This window comes from Rhinolophus hipposideros, assembly GCF_964194185.1.
Source record: "Rhinolophus hipposideros genome assembly, chromosome: 2".
In the NCBI taxonomy this organism is placed as follows: Eukaryota; Metazoa; Chordata; class Mammalia; order Chiroptera; family Rhinolophidae; genus Rhinolophus; species Rhinolophus hipposideros.
In genome coordinates, this window is record NC_138048.1 from 18,111,028 (window position 1) to 18,131,705 (window position 20,678).

Below are 20,678 nucleotides of genomic sequence, written 5' to 3' on the forward strand. Positions count from 1 at the left end.
ATGAGTATTCGGTTATCAACTATCTAGGATTTGGAAAAGTTGAAGCAACATAGTCCAAAATTATGTAAAATAAAAAAATAAAATACTTTATCATATGTTTTGAGTAGGATGAATTGCATTTTATTTACGTAGCATATCCCAAATGTAACAAAAGGAAGCAACCTTGAAAGGTCCAAGGTAATCAGCCATGTATTGCCACATTACTATGGAAAAATCTATAAAATAGAGAATCTATGTACAAAAAGTCATGAAAGATAACTTTAACGCACCTATTTTGAAGCAATTTTGAGGTAGCTTATAGTAAACGTGTAAGTACATACACTGTAAAACAATTAGCCCAAAATTAAGATATAAAAATCACATTGTGAAAGGTGAGGATGGGGGATATTAAACAGAAAAATCTCTATTAACTATCTTCCACTTAGTTCTTTACCCGAAGAAAGATGTCAATCAAAAGACTGACAAACAGGCAGACGAGGCCGGACCGCACAGCTGTTACCCGGGCGATGGCGGGGACGGCGCTCAAGAGGCTGATGGCCGAGTACAAACAATTAACACTGAATCCCCCAGAAGGAATTGTGGCAGGCCCCACGCATGAAGAGACTTTTTTTGAATGGGAGACATTGATCATGGGCCCAGAAGACACCTGTTTTGAGTTTGGTGTTTTCCATGCCATCCTGAGTTTCCCACTGGATTACCCGTTAAGTCCCCCAAAGATGAGGTTTACCCGTGAGATGTTTCATCCCAACATGTCCCCTGACGGCCGAGCGTGCATCGCCATTCTCCACGCGCCGGGCGATGACCCCCTGGGCTACGAGAGCAGCGCCGAGCGGTGGAGTCCTGTGCAGAGCGTGGAGGAGATCCCGCTGTCAGTGGTGAACGTGCTGCCAGAGCCCACTGACGACAGCGGAGCCAACGTGGACGCCTCCAAGATGTGGAGGGATGAGCGGGAGCAGTGTTACAGGATTGCCAAGCAGATTGTGCAGAAGTCCCCGGGGCTCTGAGGCCTCGCCCACGCGTGCGTGCCCACCCCACCCCACAGTGGCCACTTCTCCCCGCGACACTTGGCCACAGTGACACTGTGCTGGTACCAAAACGGCTTCCAGAACCGCCTCGTCGTTCTTCTTCCCACCTCCCACCCCAACAGGCTCCTCTTCTGGAACTGGGACGCTGTGTGCTGCCAGCTGCGTGCAGCGGTGCTGGGCGGGCGTCAGCTGTCACCACACGTAGTGCCCCGAGGGCTGACGAGTACACGCCAGCCTCCGCAGGGGCTAAGCCCGTACTGCTCCTTCGGAAGGGGGTGGGGGGGCGGGAGCCCAGGCAGAGGGCGGGCCGTCTTTGGGGTCCCTCTGGTCCCCGAGCGCCACGAGGACGTAACTTTGGCTCAGTACTTCGTACTTTACAAGCAGATGTTTTCCTTACAACCTGGTTACATCTTTTCCATTTGTTGTGTATTACAAAGGGTCACACGTAGAACTACTTTCAGGAAATAAATGCATTTTAAAAATGCGGATGGATGAAAAACGGGCTACATAGAGAAGAAGTTTACTGCTATCATAAAGACCAACGACGTATTTCCTGCTGGCATTTGTTAAAGATTACCTTTGTGTCTTAGTTACCAGTGCGGGAACACGAGACTGACAGCTTTAGTGGAAGTTTCTTCTGGATGCACAGGAGTGGGTCTTCTCCAGTCTCACAGCTGGGGAGCGCTAAGCTGTTGTACGTTGTGGTCGCAGCAGGAACTCTGTCGGGACAAAATCATTCTTCGCACCTTGGAGCTGGAAGGGAGCCTGGCGTCAGCGCAGAGCTCAGAGCGTGCCTTTCCCCTCAGCTTGACTGGCGCGCATGGAAGCGTGGCAGGGGCCGGGTGGGCCCAGCACGCCGCGGCTGGTGGTTCTCACGTGGTCTCCAAGTTCTGCTGTGTGGGCGGCTCGGTGGCCCGTGCCCAGGTTCCACTACCAGCAATAACACATCTGTTGCACGCAGAGTCACACACTTGGCCTGTTTCAGACAGGTTACATTTAAATAGGAATTTCTATTTTTGAAACATGGGACCGTGTACAAGACAGTCACTAGGTCTTCCTGTCCTTTCCTTCCCTTTCATGGTGTGTCGGGGCACAGGCATCTGCTTTCCCGCCAGCTCACAGCGAAGCTCACAGCGAACGCGCTCGTGGGCAGGTCCTGGGTGAAGGGCTGCACGTCAGGCCCCTGTGGACAGCGGCGTTTGTCCTGCTCGGAAGGGCATCGCTCAGGCCTTGGGACTCAGTGCAGGGCTTGCATTTGGGAGACGCGGGGCCTGGGGTGCTGCCCCCAGATAGTATTTGCAGGCGTGTCTGTAGGAGGCGAGCCCCTTCCGCAGAGGAAACGTGTGGAGCATTGTGAGCGTTGTAGCCGCCTGAGCAGGTGGCCACGGGGCTTTTGGGAAATCTGGAGAAGGGAGAAAGGCAGTCTCTTTGCAGAACAAAGTATTTTTATTCATTTGTATTTATTAAATGGAAAAAAAAGAATCCCATGGTTAAAAATAAAGTTACATATCCCCCCCTAAATAAGACTGACAAACAAATGAATATTCATATGCTTTTAGTTTAAAGAATTTTTATGTGCATTCAATTTTTTATAATTTCCATATTATCCAGAAATCAGTTAACCAACCAATTACATTCCAATTATGTAAGGATAAGATGGTCTCTAGGGCATTATGAAATGGTAATGGAGGAAAATAGCAGCACTTTAGCATAAAACTTAGTTCCAAGCAGAAGTGAATTTGCCATGGAGCTAACAAAACTTAAGCTTCAAGTCCCTGAACTTGGGTGAGGGTCTTCCACAGCTCTGAATCTAATTTTGTATTCATAATTATGAATTATTGTTTTGCTAAACAGGGTTCCCCAAATTACAAAGACCTGAGGTCCCATAAAAAACTAGGATTGGTTCCTGGTGCCAACTTTCCTGGCAGTCAAGAAAAAATGTTGTTGATCACACAATGCTTGGTGTTTAATAATAAAACAATTTTTAGTTCATCAAGAATAATAACATTTTTTTCCAGTTGATATGCTCATAGAGAAATTTGCTATTAATTTAAATACTTCATGTGAGTATATTAAAAAATATAATATAGTCCCTTGGCAATAATGTCAAAATATGCAGTGTATCATAGAAAAATGCAACATTATTCTGACTACAGAGTTTCTTTACATAAGCAGCAAAGACATGCTATTAAAGCCTATTTCACATACTGTTCTTTTTTTAAAGATGGCACAAAGGGACACTGGAGTCAAGTTTGGTGGGAAAATTTGTTATGGGGTCGGGGGGTGGAGAACAATAGCAAACTCAAGTGGGAGAAGACAGAACGAAATAGAGATGAGCTAAAAGAACAAACACATCGTGCACAGAAAGAATATTATCCAGTCACAGTAAAGTGGAAAGATGAAATGTCTTGTGGAACTGCCAGATTCAACAACTTGTGTAGAATTTTCTACTTCCATCATGCATAAAGTGAGAGCAATAAAATTAAAGCATTATAAGTAATGGGAAAACTGGATTTTCAATGCAACTAACTGACAAGATGTTATAAACATAATTGATCATAAGAATATTTAGCATTAGTGAGGAATTGTCTATTTTAAAAATTGCTCTACCATAATTAAATTACAAAAAATCACTGTTTCATTGTGACACATTTCTATGTTCTGTATTAAAGAAAATATTCCAAACACAATATTGATATTATTTCCCAATGGTAAGTATTTAATCAGGATTTGCTCATTGCTATATTACCTTCATGTTGATGGTGCCTGACATACACCAGATTATCAATAAATATTTTTAGTAAGGTAAAAATTCATACAAAGCATTGATGGCAGTCTATAGAACTTTAAAATATAATTTTGTTACAAAGGGCATAATGTCAGTATAACTATATTTACTGTATACAGTAATTATTAAGAAAGAATTCAATGTGCAATAAACTACATATGAGGTCTGTAATTAAGTTCGAAAACTCATCCTAGAAAAATTGCTACATACCTCATTGTTGAATATCACTATGGTCACCTTCGAAGTACTCCCCTTGGGAAGCTGTGCATCAATGTCAGCACTTACTCCACCCTTCAAAGCAATTTTGGAACTCTTTTGATGGAATGGCCATCAGAGCTGTCATCGTAATACCCTTGATGTCCCGAATGTCATCAAAATGTCTTCCTTTCAATATTTCCTTTATCTGTGGGTAAAGAAAGAAGTCATTGGGGGTCAGACCATGTGAGTAGGGAGGGTGTTCCAATATAGTTATTTGTTTACTGGCTAAAAACTCCTTCACAGACAGTGCTGTGTGAGCTGGTGCATTGTCATGATGCAAGAGCCATGAATTGTTGGAGAAAAGTTTAGGTCGTCTAACTTTCTCATGCAGCCTTTTCAGCACTTCTAAAGAGTAAACTTGGTTAACTGTTTATGTAGTTGGTACAAATTCATAATGAGTAATCCTTCTGATATCAAAAAAGGTTAGCAACATCTTTGCAACAAGTTCGCGAATGTAATTGTCAGACCTTGTGTACATAATAAAAATCACAACTGTACATTATAAAATTAATGTATTGCAAACTATTAGCTACTTGTAAATATAAATTACACTATGCAACTGATAATTTGCTTAGAGAATGCTGGACTTACAGGTAACTTTGATTGTTTACATCACTTTAAGAAGCTATTCATGAAATTTACAATCTGCCTTCTTTTGCTCACATAGCAAATAGTAATATTTGGAATTATTTACTGTAGTCTGGTAAAGCACTAAAATTTGGTACTTTTATAGAATTATAATTGAGGTATGTAATATTTAAGAACTTCATTGGCTTTAGTTGGGAGACACTGGAGAAGTCTTTCTTGGTGATGTTAAATTTATTTTTTCTTTTGTACCTCTATACTCCCAAAGAATAACCTTAAAGGGTAATAAAATTCATAAAAGAACAAAAGTGATTTCTTCAGAAGGTTTGTAGAAATATAATGGGACAGTCATACTCTTCTTTCCTGGAACAATTGGTGTTATGTGCTTATTATTTGGTTTTGTTTAAGCATTCCCTGATTGTCAGCTTCTTATCCCCTATTCTCTCCTTGGGTCCTTGTCTAGTGCTGGCATTGTGGGACTCTAACTTAGACATTATGGAATAAATTAAAGGTAGGATTCTTTAATATCATTTGGAATGAATCAGTGCGGAAACTCAAAGACTTTTAGTTAGGATAATTATTTCCTATTTAAGTTTTTATACAATCAAGATATACTACTCTATCTACTCTTTTTCCCTTCAGACTGGAGACAACCTCCAGACCGACAAAGAGAAAAAAAGGTAGAATATATCATTTCTTATTTGTATATCCTGTTTACAATTCATATACCATGTGTGTTTGAGTGGTAAAAACATATTAATAAATTACCACCTGAGTCAGCCATTTGAAACTGTGAATTTAGTTACTTCATTACTGAACTTAGCTTACCAAAATCTATACTTTTCTAATTTTGAGTTATGAGGTATGACATAATCTTTAAGTTGCATTAAGTGGAACATGCACATTTTTATCTTTCCAGCAATTAAAACTTTGGAACACATTTTATGATAAGAATTCTAATGCTCATTATTTTAAGGAAAATTATAGATGTTTTGGAACAAGAATAGGCAATAATAAGAGGATTTTCTACATTTCACATAAAATGTTTCTGATTTAAAACAAATAGAAAAAGCTAGAAGTACATTATTCTGTATATTATTGGCACAGAATCGTTGAATCTTAAAGGGGAAGATCAGACTTCTAAAGAGAATTATCAGCTAAAGTAAAGTGCTATTTAGGTGCAAGGAAAGGGGCATAAAAACACAAGAGCAAGTGTAGATAGGGCAGGAGGCGCTTTAATCTAGGGGCTAAAAGTAGGCATTTTCCTGAGGCAAAAACAGCATTAATCAAAGACTGACATCTAATTACAGGAAAGTCCTGGGCTAACAAATATAGAGGCCCAAGAAAAATAAGGAAATTAGCATTTAATCTGAAAGGGTTAAACCTGGCCATGATTATCTTAGAAATTGAAATGGAAATGTTTCTTCCTGACCGTAATGAATCAGCCTTAAAGTCTGAAGCTGTTCAGGACCAAGGACAAAGGCAATTCAGTACAGCTACATGGATTTTCTCATCCCAATTGTCTGAGAAGCATATAGAATCACATAGCTAGAAACCACTTTAGAAAGCATCCATCTCAAGTCTTTTGCTGTACAGATAAGAAAACTGAGACAGAGGGTTATTACTAACTTCTCCAGTCACCCTGTTCATAAGGGGTAAAGTTCAACTTAAAATCCAGTCTGTTTATACCTGGTACAGTTTTCTCTGAGTCATACAAATATATAGAATTACATGCACAGAAAATCTGCAGTCGTTTTCATATTAAGATGTCAATAAATACTGGAATTTTTGTGTATGTATTTCTAGGGTGTGTGTGTGTGTGTGTGTGTGTGTGTGTGTGTGTGTGTAGTGTTTAATAGTCTAGATGAACACAGAGACCTTTTTCTAAATAGCCCACACTAATCACAGGCAACCAGACTGTTTTACACCAAATGTGCCTTTCCTAATTTTGATGTTTTTATTTGGAAATGATCAGAAAAAAGCTGCACAAATTCAAAACAACTCCTCAGATCTTTCATTTGTTTAGCAATATTTAAAATAATTGCTTGCCATTATAAACTCTTTATTCTGCAATTTTCTTGCCTGATATCTCAGAACTCTTCTATATTTGTCATTTTTGGTGTTGCTTGTGTTTTGTATTGTTAACTTCAAAATGTAAATAGTTTTGTTAAATTGGTTTGTTATTTTCTTCTTTTCATTTGATGATTTGGTAAAGAACTGGAATTTGTAAAAATTAAACTATTGATGAAATTTTATGAGAAAGGACTAATCAGAGAAATGTTGTACTATTGTTAGAGAATATTTTGTCTGCTTTTAGGCAGAGATATCAAGAACTAAAGTTGAAGTTGAAGTGATGGTATAAGATCCAGATACTTATTTGATCACCTCCAATAGTAAACTTAAATAGTAAACCAATTTAGAAATTGAAAAATGAATCCTAATTTGGAAACAATGTTGTTTTTTTTTTTTTGTTTTGTTTTTAGGAAAAACTTTGACCTGCCTCAGGAATATTAACAACCTGTTGACAGAGTGGAAAGATTATGAACTCTGGATTCTGAATGCAAATACTGGCTTGACTCACTCTACGTAATGTTGGGAAAATTTCTTAACCTCTCTGTCTCAGTTTTCTCTCTTTGAAAAATAATAATACACTTTTGGATTGCATTAAATCACACATGCAGACATATCAATCTTCCCTGATGGGGACTCCTAAAGAGCTGACATGATTGGTTTCTCTCCTGACATTCAGACCTCCTCATAGAGCCAGCTATCAACACCCAATTCAGTCCTTTAAGGTCATTGGCCTTGGTCCCAGATCTTATAAAGATGCAGGATCTGGAGTTCTCTGTCACCAATCTGCCCAGTTTGAGCTCCAAGAACCAGGTAACTAAGTCTTAGTGTAGCCATAGGTTCCCCCAAAAAGGTATCTGGTAGAATCTTGAGGGATTTTCAGATCTATTGTTGGACTAAAATTTGACCAAAACTGTTTGTTTCTCTGTGGATCTCTAAATGTTCTTCAACTCCTTCTACGTCATTCTACCTAACTGTGGGTTTTGGGAAGGGAGTTAACTGTTGAAATTCATCTGGCTATTGACAAAGAAGCTTTCCTTTATTTTGTACCTGGTACAATTTCTGTCTTGGACTAAGCTGTTTCTACATATCAAGCGACCAAAATTTACCCTGATGTGCATAGTATATTGTATATATTGTATATTGTATAAACATTGTATATTGTATACATTGTAATATATACTGTATATTAAAGGGGCACCAGAGGGAAATCACACCCAGTTCCCATACATATTTTTCCACAGACTATAATTAAGTTAAACAAACATTAGAATTGAAGAACACCTATGCTTTTCTTAATTCAGAGGATCTGGGGAAAAATCTAATAATTTTAATAAGAAGGAGATAGATAGGAAAATTTGCTTTTGGATTTTACTATTTTTTTTGGGGGGGGGTCAGATTTTAGCAGGAACAGTTGACCATTTGTACTCAGGTAGTTTTGTCCTTTGTGTGAGGTCTTCTTCACGAGTGTGGTTATGTAAAAAGACAGGACTTTAATTCACAATTCAGTTTTGAAGCCTAAATTTTAGTTTATGTTACTTGTATAACTTGCTGAGAGAAAACTGATGTATGCAAGTGCAGTGAGTTTGTTTCCTTAATGTCAAAATACTTTCAAGGTTAACTTTTTTGTGATGTGCACACATGGAACATATTTTCATTTATTCATTCAACTAGCAGTCTGTGATATAAAGATACATATTTTGACAAAAAAACAAATTGCTTTCTGGAATCTTCATTAGAAGCCACTTCTTGAATTTGATCATTCCTCTTACATTTAAGAAAAATATACAGTCTACCACAATACACATTCACACACATAGATATTAGATCTAAGGAAATTATGAAAAAAAATCTACCGTTGAAGTTGGAATCAAAAAAGCAAAGGGCAGCTATTTTAAAACTGTGTACACTAGCACAAAGAAGAAGGAAAAGCTATAGTATTTAATTTTTGCTGCAATGTATCTTGCTCACATATCAATTCTTTTCTTGAGACGATTTGGGACAAAAACTTTTGTGATTTCCTTTGAGTGCAGAATGTGCGTCCTTTTCCCCCCGTTCCTCAAGAAATATCTGGTATCACTGAAGTATCTGGTATAATAATAGTGAAAAATATGTTCATCGATAGACAAGTAGGTAAAGACAATGTAGTACACATGTATAATGGACTATTACTCAGCCATAAAGAAGAATGAAATCTCACCATTTGCTACAACAGGATAGACCTAGAGGATATTATGTTAAGTGAAATAAGTCAGAGAAAGACAGATACCATATGGTTTCACTTACATACATGTGGAATCTCAAAAAAAGCAAAACGAATGAAAAAAAACAAAAACAAATTTATAGATACAGAGAACATTTTGTCAGTTGCCAGATGGGAGGAGGGTTGGGAATGGGTGAAAAGAGGGAAGGAATTAAGAAGTACAAGTAGCCAGTTATGAAAATAGTCACAGGGATGTAAAGTGCAACATAGGGAATATCGTCAATAACATGGTAATAATGTAGACTTACCAGGGTGATCACTTTGCAAGTTACATAAATGTCTAATCACTATGCTGTACACCTGAAACTAATACAATATTGTATGCCAACTGTAATCGAAATATTAAAAATAAAATAATTAAAGATGATAAAATATGTGCAAGCCCTCATTAACTCTTGCCTGGGCTAAATCATTCCACTCCCAAGTGGTCTATTTGGCACATGTTATGTCCTTCAATTCATTTTATAGACTCCAGCTGGTTTCATCTTCCTAAACAGAGCTCTGATCAAGAAATTGCCTTGTTCAGATATTTTCAATAATTTCATATTTCTTGGAAAATGAAATCCAAGCCCCTTTTTCTTAGAAATTAATATTGTCTTTGATGAAGCTTCATCCTGACTTACTCCTGTCTTCTTCTTTACTACTCTTCTGAACACGAAGGCCCTGCCAAATGTGATACATGTGGCTTTCCTTCTGCACTTTCAAACGCTTATCTTTGAGCAATGCTTAACTTTACTCTTTCTAGAACTTTTACCATCTTTACATGCTTACACCAGATATTACCTGTACCTCTTTCTTATCTGGGTTCCTATAGCTCATTGTGGCCATGTTCAAACACTCATAACCTCTTTCTCTGTTTATGTGAACATGTGTAATCTTTCCAACTGTATTAAAAACTGCTTGAAAGCAGTTACCCACCCCCACCTTAGCTAGCAGAATTTGAAACATGTAGATGCACAATGCTTCATTTGAAAACTCAAGAGATCACTGTGAATTGGAACAACAGAGTACATTTCATAAAGGAAGACAGTTTGAGATTGGGCAGAAGAAAATTTAAGGAAAGACTTTTCATGACAAAAGTATGTGTGCTACTGTGTTTCCACGAAAATAAGACCTAGCCGGAAAATCAGCTCTAATGTGTCTTTTGGAGCAAAAATTAATATAAGACTCAGTCTTATTTTACTATAGTACAGACTAGGTCTTTGATTAATGTAATATAATATAATATAATATAATATAATATAATATAATATAATATAATATAATATAATATAAAATACATGGTCTTATACTAATTTTTGCTCCAAAAGACACATTAGAGCTGATTGTCCGGCTAGGTCTTATTTTCGGGGAAACAATGTAGAAGGAAACCACCCTGAATAAAGACTTGGTAGAGTTAAGGGTAGAGTTGAAAAGAGTTGAAGAAATTATAAAGCAGTCTCATCATAGAGATCTTGTAAAACAGAACAGTTTTAAAAAGCAAAGGATGGTAAAGTAGAAAAAAATTACAGCAGGAGTCAGGAGACTAGTCCCAGATAACTTCTGATAGGTTATGAGACTTCAGTGATGATTTTTATGGGCCTCTGTTGTGTGAAAATTGTGTGAAATTAACAGATAAGATTCAATGATTTCTAGTCCCTTCTAGCTTTAAAATTCTGTGCCTATAAAGAAATAATGGGCTACTCAATGTTTTTGAGCAGTTAGTGGCGTATGAAAGCTGTGCTTAAGAAAGGTGGGAAAAAGATCAAAGAGGATAAAAAACTTTATAAATATAAAATTTTAGCCCCTTTATTATTTTATATAAGTAAAATGTTTAATAATTTATATAGAAAAGTTTTACAGGTTAGTGTTTGTATAGCCTCATTTTTGTCAGTTTATCATTTACTATTTGAAAGTTGAAAATCCTTATAATAGAACCATAACAGTCTAGTGGGATCACAAATGTTATGCAGACCCACACTCGAACCATCCCAGACAAATGAGGTTCTATCTTTGATTTTAAATACCTCAAGGCAAATGGCAGTCTTTTCCCAGCTCAAATAGATCCAATTACCTCTAATGACCCTGTTTCAGTTTATTGAGAGTCTGTGATCCAGGTGCTTTTGCTGAAGCCTGAAGTAAAATTTCACATCATTTTGTGAAAATTCCTAGACAAAATGAATAAAACTTACCGAGGCCTTTTCACACAAAATGAATTTTCCATTTGAATATTTATTGAACACCAACTGTGTGAAAGAGAATGTGTTAGGCCCCACAGAGAGGAGAAAGATCAGTAAGACATTCTTAGATCTTAGGGAGCTTACACTTTGCTAAAATACAACAAGCATGCAAAACAGACTGAGCTTCTGAAAGGCTGACACATGGCAGGTATTCAATAAGTGACTGTTGGTAAATCAAATGGCACAGAGATTAGACTATCATACATACCAGCAGAAAGATACAAAAAGCTATGGGAACTCAGCGTCTTAGGCAGAGCAGAACAAGTCTGTCAAAAAGTTGTATTTAGGTCTTGAAGCTAAATTCTTAATAGTAGTAAATGTTGAGAGGTCAGCAGGGTTATGGATAACAGAAGAGAATGATTTTAGAAAAAAAGTAAAAGGCAGCCTAAAGTAATTTTTGGAAACAGGGATGTCCTAATTAGTCTGTAGCATAGGGGAGTAGTGGAAAATAAAATTAGGTAAATAGCTAAAAAGTTCTTCATTCTGTAGGTCACTGGGGAGTCATCAAATATTTTAAAGTAGGGAACTACTTACTCATAAGATCTTTGCTTTCTCTTTTAGCAACCACACTTTATATGACTTCGGTGATTCTTAAATAGCATCTTCAAGGCTTAGAAATTCATTCACTGAAAGCACAAACCAAAGCCAAAATCATGATTCAGCTTTTTTATTTCTCACCACTCTGGGCATCACTGTCAAAAATCAAATGGATTATTTACTGAAATTCTCATTCAGCCCTTGACGGGGAGTTCAGGAGTGTAGCTGCACATGGTGATGGTTTTGGACTTCACATTCCAGTGTATTTGAGTTTCTATTGAGATTACATTTATTATCATTATAAAAAGCAGGCCTATGCAACATAGTTTTATAATAGAACATCACATAAGTTATATTAGAAAAGTATTTTTCCTTAACATATAAGAAAAAAAATATTATATTTCTATTATGACTGCTTCTTGCCCTAAAGTTATGTTAGGAAAAATGTTATTCTCAATCATCAAGAGGAAAAGGTACATTTTCCAAACAATGTCATTAAATAATTTAATTTTTCAAATGATGCTAGATGTTATTATAGTCATTTTGTTCTGGGATAGATAACCTAAAGGCACTCATATGTTAACAATCTAATTACATGTTAAATATGTATTCTTACTATAAACTGACATAAATTTTGGCTAAATTTCCGATTCTAAATTCTTAATTCAAGTGAATCATTTTACCTTACTGATCAACAGTTTATTCTCAAGAGTTATGTAAATATATTCATGAAATTTAAAGTAATGAATGTCTATTATAAAATATTATAAAAATTGTACATAATACTATTATTCACAATTCTTCATTCCTTTCCTGTTATAGAATTATATACTCAAAAGCTTTGCCAAGCAACTTTTTATTACCTCCTACTAGGGTAGGTGAAGAAAAGTTTCCCACCATATTGATGTCGGGCTTGGCCATGTGACCTGCTTTAGTCAATGGAATGTGAGCAATCTTTAAATAAGCAGTCACTTTGAATGTACTAATGTGGTTAAGTTTGAAATCTTAGGCTTGTTCTATTCGCCAAGAGGAGAATATGCCCTGAGAAGCCTCTGGTGCCAGAGTCATGAAGAAATGTGGTGCAATCATGAGCATGACCTGATGCCTGGGGTACAATCAAGCCTAACTAAGGCTTGGGGAGCCCAGCTGAGATTGGCAGATCTGCAGCCGAACCACAGATTGAGGAGTGAGGAAAATAATAATGCATGTTTTGTTAAGTCACTGAGATTTTGAGGTTGTTTATAATCTAGAATAATTATAGCTGGCATTGACTAGTACATGAATTATTTTATATTCTGATAGCTATAGTTCCCAAACAATGGTAAGAAATAAATGATATATTAAGACTATGAGAAATATTGTAATAAATTAAATGGTAATTAAATGTCCCAATATAAATATGTCTCAGTAATGGTATCAGGATTTTGGTAACTAAAAATATACTCTTCTCTGGAAACCAGTTTTAGTCTCATGAGGCCCACAAGAAAGTTCAAACTGAAAGAAGATTAGGTTACATGGTTTTTATATAGGAAAGCTATAAATCATTTGAAAGTTTTTACTCCTCAAACTAACATTTCATAAATTTCCCCTTCTTATCTTCAAGCACAGCATTAAAAATTGCTTATTTATTTGGATCATTCATCACCTGTACATTGTAATATCTTTATAATTTAGTTGTAGAGACCATGATGCAGGTCATGAATTACCTTTTTTTCTAATGAGGAGTTGCTTAGAACAAATGGCCAAAGACATAACTGCAAATATATAAAAATTTTGTAACTTTAAAACTATACACAAATGCTTGCCAAGAAAGTTTCCAATGTCATATGAGGATAAGCTTATGAATCATAGGCCCAACTGAGTAACTTCCTTATTTTAATGGATAGCCTATACTATTCAGATAAACTCATCTAAATTTTTTAGCATGAATATGTACTAAAAAAATATATATATATATTATATATATATATATATGTATATATATATATATATCATATATATATACATAAAGTCGTGTAATTATACAGTGAATATTTCCATTTCAGATGTCAGAGGCATCTTGTTAAAAGCCAAGAACTATGAATAAGTGGATGAAAATTCTTTGCTTCATAAACAAGTTGGCCTATTTTATTTGGCCTACTTTTTTTTTGAAAAAGGCAATTTCCTTTTACAAGTAAGATAGCAATTGTCGAACAATTAAAATCTGATTTCACAATAAGATGGGAAGCAATAAGGGATATTAAGATCATTTCCTTTCAATAAGACTAAAACTATTTTTACATATTTGTCTATTAATGAATAATAGACTCATCAAGTAGACATTTAATTGCTATGCATCTCTAATGCAAATTTCTGAATTTCAGGAAGAAAATCCTTTTGAAAATATTTTGAATAAGTTCTTAGTGAAAGTTGTTTGTTTGATAAGATTTCCACATTAAAGGTGAGAAATGATGTAGAACTTACCTAATAAAAGCTATGTTTAGTTAGCTGGTTAATTCTTGGATGGGAAAGGAAATAATATAGCTAGCCATTTCACTTTTTTAAAGCACATATATTTTTCTTGGATTTTGAACATCGTAGTTACTTTGGGTTTTCTTTTTAAAGGATCATAATTAGCTACCTCTATTCATCATCCAATTAAGCACAGACATTTATTTAATTTTGTAATTACACATATTTTTTAAAAAGTAAAGCTTTCAGCACCTACAACAACATAATTAGGGACAAAGAAGAGAAACTCAACCATTAAACATCGAGCTGAAAAATAGAATTCCAACAAATTAAACGAACTCTTTCTTTGCATGTCACTGAAAACCTTTTGTTATTTTCTGGCAGGTTTCTCTGGATAGACAGAAGCTTTCCCAAGTATTGATAGAACTGTGCAAAGCCCAATTAGTTCTTCAGCTTTACCAACGTCTGTTCTTTCCCGAGAAGTAATTCCAAATAATTCTTAAGCAAGCAGAAAGTTATTCACATTATAAAAACTTTAGGAATACTTTAGCTTGGTTTTATTTTGGGCATTGTAAAGACATGCAAAGAATGTCACAAACACCAGCTTTAGACAAAATCGACAGTGCATTAGGTCTGGTGCTTCACCCACATTAAAAAGTGCACTAGCCAGGGTAATGGAGAGGAACTGCATGTACAGAAAGTCCAAATAGGAAAGTAGATGAGAAATAAAATGTTAGAAATGTATGATCGTGTGTACCTTTTAGCTCATATTTAGCATTTAATTTATATAGTACCTGCATTGTGCTGTATTGTTTCAAGTACAATAGTCATCTCCTCAACTATGATATAAACCCCTTGAAGCAGTCCCCCTGTATTCCTTAACATAGAGCCAAGCCTAGTGCTAAACACTCAATAAATGATTATTGATAAATTGATTAAGATGCTAATTCAAATTTGACAATTTTTGCAATGCAATGTTAGCATATTAAAGCAAACAACATAGACATTAGGGATTTAAAAGGAGGTGACATGGACAGCTTTAGGTCACCTCAACAGTATGTATTTCTAATTTCAAGATGGCTTTAACTTGCCATTGACTAAAATTTGTAAGACAATTTTCATAATAGTTCAAAAATATTTGTTTCCCATTTAAGTGTGTTCTGTGCACTCATCTTTATTGTCTTGTCCTCTTCCTTTGGTTTTGTGCACAAAGAAAAGGTACATTAAATGCTCTTTAAGAATTGCTTTCTTCACTGTCAGACACACATTATAATTCAATGAAGTGAAAAGGCTACTTTTTTTTGACAATCTTTTTATCTTCACTCTCCAACTAGAGTTTCAGAAGAAAGAACTATTGAAATTCAATAAAGAATTACGGGAATCCCAGGCTTCCCACACCCTAACACCACACAGGAAGAGCGGTAAGTTAAAAAAAAAGTCATACTGGCACACATTTTTCATTAATACATGGCATTTCAAAGTTAAGGGAGAGAGGTAATACAGAGAATATACCCTCTCTCAAATCTAGACCTCATCACAAAGTTCCAAACAGGGATATAGGTGTGGAAGGAATATCCTCTCCTCTATGGACCACATTGCATTCATAGGAAAATTCCTCATAGACTATTGTCTGTACGGTTTCGTGTGTTAGCTTTGCTTTAGACATTAGTAATTGAGTCTGACTGTAACCCAGTCGAGGTCAGATTACTTCACTTGCACTGAGTGGGTGTTGGAACCCAGTACTTCTCTCTTTCAGGCCTATGGTTGGAGATGTAATTCCCTGTCGAGACAAAGGTGACCTAAACTATGTTTTCTAAGTTGTGAATTACTTTTACACACCCTTATGATAAGAAATACGATCTTTTTAAAAGGAGTCATCATGATCTTTACTAAATAGAATATCTTGGAGAATGACTTTGGTGACTGTGTTGTTGGTTATATATTGATTCTAATTCAAGGGGTATTGCTTTGGGAAAACTAGTGCTAACAGTCCCAGAACAGACTTTCTGGGTCACCGACCATTGAAAAGCTGCCACAATTTTAATGTATAGTAAGTGACATATTAACTAACATTCTTGTTTATATGTGATTTCCACATGGCTTATCTTTTGCTCATTGGACACAGGTCAGTGAAAGTGGGCATAGTTAGCATTAGGGAGCTCACCACACTTTATGTTTTTAAGCTCAGTGAATCATTCTAACATCCAAAATGGCGTTGCGTTATATATACCATCTAATTAGGAATATAATTTCCACAACATCAAGCTTGCTGCACAACCATAGCATTGCAATTTAGCACACATTTTGTTCATGTGCTTTGTATCCCATCAAAGTCTCATCTTTGCAACCCAGTGCCATATGTTACCAGTCTTGAATAAATCTCTTAAGCAAGAGGAAATAAAAAAGAGTAAAATTACAGTGTAACATATGTTATGAGTTCCATACCAACAATCAGTCCCCACTTCTTTCCTAATCAACCCTTAATTTTGTTCAAGTTTGGGAAAAATGAGCTCAGGGAAGTTGAGCCCCACTCCTGGCCCAGGGCATAAAACATGAAGGATATAGGTTATAATCTTATTCCCCTTTCACCGGGAATTCATCTGGAGTTTGTATGGAACTGAGTTCTGGCCAACGGGACTTGAAAGGAAGTCTATTGCAAAGCTTGAGAAAGGTTTCTTCCTGGTAAAATAAATATGCATAAGGAGAAATCACCTCAATCCCCTTTCCTTTCACGCCTTTGGATGTTGTTGTGAGGATTTAATGCATAGATTTGCTGCTGCCTGGGGGCTGGGGCTGAGGGAGATGGATGACATTCAGAGCATGGCAAAGCCGAAGGTTAGAAAGAGCTTAGGTACTGTAAGGCATTGTTAGACTGCAGAGCCAAGTCTCAGATCTGCTTCTCTCTGGACTTCTTGCTGAATGTCATAATAAATGTCCTTATTGTTTAAGCCGCATTTAGCAGGGTCTTCTGTTACTTACGCACAAAAGCATGCTAACTGATAAAAGAAGTTAGTTAAAAGACTACTGTTCGTACTAGTGTGGTTGCTTCTCTCACAGGCAAAGAGAAGAAAGCGCATTACCGGTTTACTAATGAGCTTTTTGTAGATCTGGTAATTTAGAGCTTGAAATTCATTTCCCCCATAGAAATGTTATAAATGATGTCCAGGTTCTCAAGGTAAGCCCATAAGGCCTATTTAATCCAATAATGCCACAAAACCTGTACAGTTGAGTAGAATTGAATCACCTTGAAACACAATGTTTCCTTTGGGACAAAAATGAATTCAGGAAAGAACAAAATGAATTCAGAGATCCAGCTTGGCAAAATAAAAAATCATCACCCCAATAGCAATAAAACTGAGGACTTCCCTTTCCTCAAGGACTGTGCATTGGGAATTATTATTAACTCATATCCCAAAGGCGGTGGTGATACCTGGTGCCTGGGAGTCAGTGTGAGAGGTGAAAGGCTAGCAGTAATACAGGAGCAAGGTAGAAGCTTGGCAAGGGGAAGCGTTACATGTTGTTTCCCCTCTCTAACCCCTGGTTTCAGGGCTTTACCAGCTTATTGCTGTTTCTATATCACTACCTACTGTTTATAATGCAACAACTCTTTCTCTCTTTTTCCTGAAGCATTCGTAACCTGTGGCACATTCAGGCACAACCCACAGTGTTATGTTAATATCACTGCTTATCTGGCTCGTTCACTCTGAACACCAGATCCTTGGTGCTAACGCTGAGACACTGGCCACCACTTAAGGTATCTAGATATAAAAATAGTTTTTGTTTTTTTTTTTGGGGGGGGGTCATTTAACTTGGGATGAAGTGTCATGACATTCTACTGCTATTAAATTAATTTGTGCTTTGTTCTCACCAGTGAAGTTGGATGATATGAAAAGTCTTGCAGCTCCTTCTCCCTAAAACTCAATGAGATTGCCAGGTTTTGTCTTCTGACTTCTGAACTCTTTGCCAAGTGCAGTCCTTGGCCATCTTTATGTGGCAGGGCCAAGTGCTGAAGTGGTGAAACCCCCAAAGACAACTCCCACTCCCATGCTGCTCTCTTTAGCTCTGTTTTCTCCTTAAGCCTCCTAAACTTGTGAAGGGGGTAGGCAAATAAACTGGGGAGAACAGAGACTTTCCAGGAGTTTTCTCCAAAGCTTAGGAAGTAAATGAGGATACAGGGGGCTTTCACTGAATGACAGAAAGCTGAGGCTTGTTCCTACCCTGAACACTTGAGATGTGTCAAGATCTCTGACAGGGTGATCCTGGCGTGTTGGTGATAGGAATTACTTTTGTGGTAGGCAATAAAAATTTTAAAAATATTAAAACCACATATGACTTACATATAAAGTATATTTATCTGAGATGTGTCTGATTTTTCCGCTTAATCCAATGAGTCCTTATGAATATGGGCATGATTTCTATACTATGCTTGAAGTTTCCTTTATACACCATCCAATATCACGTGGGATTCTTATGCACACCACTCCTTTGAGATTGCCAAAGGTTTTTAACTGATGATAACCACAAGAAGTAGGAAGTGGGAATTAAGTAAATGGTTCCTCCTTTGCTATTTCAGCATTCTGTTCCTATAGTTTCAACTTTTATTTCTATCCCTTGTTTCTCAATCCATCCAGGCTGCTATAACAAAAATACCATAGACTAAGTAGCTTATAAACAACAGAAATGTATTCCTCACAGTTCTGGAGGCTGGACATCTGAGATCAGAGTGCTAACATAGTCAAATTCTAGTGAAAGCCCTCTTCTGGGTTGCAGACTACCAACATCTCATTGAGTCCTTAAACGATGGAGCGTAGAGCAGAGGAAGTGGGCTCTCTCATGACTCTTCTGAGGGCACTAATCCCACTCATGAGGGCTCCACTCTCATGGCCTCACTTAATCCTAATCACCTTCTAAAGGCCCCCACCTCCTAATATGGGAGGGTAGGGTTTCAACATATGAATTTGGGGGGAACCACAGACATTCAGTATATAATACCCTATAACTCCAGTGTCCTCTGCCACTAAAGAACTGAATTAGTTCCTCACTGAAAAAGAGCACTCTGACTATAATATTACAGATTAAAACATTATGCAACAAACTCAAGAAATAGAGTCTCACCAAAATTTATGAGAAAATATGAGGCTGGAGGAAGGTCCCTGGTGAGGCTTCTCCAGAATCTGTTTTCCCACAGGGAACACGTGGATTGCAGCAAGGGTCATCCGCCTGTCCATGGTGGAGTGCCAGGCCAGGGTATTCCTCAGTGGAGTCTACCAAGTGTGATAATTTTGAATTTCTCTTTAACAAGTCTCTGCATACTTTACTGGCTTAAAACAACACATATTTCTTATTTCATAGTTCCTGTGGGTAAGGAGTCTGGGCAAGACTTAATGGGTTGTTTCCTTTGGGCTTCATACGGCTACAATCTAGGTGTCCACTGGGCTGTGTTCTCATTTGGAGAAGAAGCCATGTCAGAGCTCATTGAGCTTGTTGGTAGAATTCGTGTCCTCACAGCGGTATGGCTGAGGCTGGCTATGATCTGGAGGCTATCGTCAGGTCCTAGAGGACACTTGAAGTCCTTAGAGTCCATCCTCATTTCCTTGCTATACAGACTTCCTCAGCATGCATGCTTACTTCACCAAGCCAGCAGAGAGACTCTCTCTCTCCAGTCCGCTAAAACTGAGTCTTCTGTAATGTAATATAATCACGAGACTGACAACTTGTCACTACTGCCTTATTCTATAGGTTAGAAACAAGTCACAGGTCCCCTACACACTCAAGGAAGGGAAGTGCATAAAGCCATGGATACAAGGAGACATGAGGAGGTAGAGATTATTGGGGGTCATCTGAGGGTCTGTTCACCACAGCAAGATCCTTAAACCCCAACCACATGCTAAAACACTGAAACAATGACCTTACATAGCTGTAAAAGCTGTCTTTGGAAATTTTTAGACCTGGGTTCTGGGTTCAACTTCTTCCTATGCCATTATCATCCTCTTGTACCATCATAGTTCAACAATATCATCCTGAGCAGTCTGTACACAAATACAAACTATGCCAGGAAGACATTGGACCTGTAAGGCCTTGCCAGGGCCCACAATTCAGCCCTGCTTCTGAAAAGCAGGTGGAGAGGGAATACAGTTCATTGCCTCTTTACTACCATGGAATTACTATTGAATAGTATTGGTTTACTAGTGAGGCTTCATTAGATGCTTCAGATCTTTGTGCCAATTTTCTCTGGTGCCCCGTATTTGAGCCCCAGTTTATAGCTTCCTGTCATTGTTTCTACAATCATAAAGCAAGACAGTCACAGCCTTCTCTCCTTAGGGAATCCCATTGAGTTTAGGTTAACCATATAATCTTTCTCTCCCCTTTCAGTGACTTCCCCTTAGGGGCTCTGGGTGTCAGCAGAATTTAGTCAGGGCTACCTTTCTCCACTAGACATTTTTCTTTATTTCTAATCTCAGAGAAGAAAAACGGTTGAGGGT

General features: G+C 37.3%; 1 protein-coding gene and 1 pseudogene across 2 annotated transcripts in view; both read left to right on the forward strand.

Annotated features, from left to right (window-relative positions):
- Window positions 1-506: 506 nt before the first annotated feature.
- LOC308509252 (ubiquitin-conjugating enzyme E2 G2-like) lies at window positions 507-1,004 on the forward strand (the record flags this gene model as incomplete). Its single annotated transcript, XM_081077070.1, has 1 exon — window positions 507-1,004. One exon carries the CDS (start codon window positions 507-509, stop codon window positions 1,002-1,004), a length of 498 nt encoding a protein of 165 aa, XP_080933196.1.
- Window positions 1,005-1,516: 512 nt separating this feature from the next.
- Window positions 1,517-20,678, forward strand: part of LOC308506483 (extracellular sulfatase Sulf-2-like) — a 42,661-nt pseudogene continuing 23,499 nt past the window's right edge. Inside the window, exons 1-5 of the transcript in view lie at window positions 1,517-1,571; window positions 1,675-2,014; window positions 2,122-2,403; window positions 7,406-7,539; window positions 15,531-15,617. The product of the transcript in view is annotated as an extracellular sulfatase Sulf-2-like (transcript). The remainder of the gene's footprint in view (window positions 1,572-1,674; window positions 2,015-2,121; window positions 2,404-7,405; window positions 7,540-15,530; window positions 15,618-20,678) is intronic.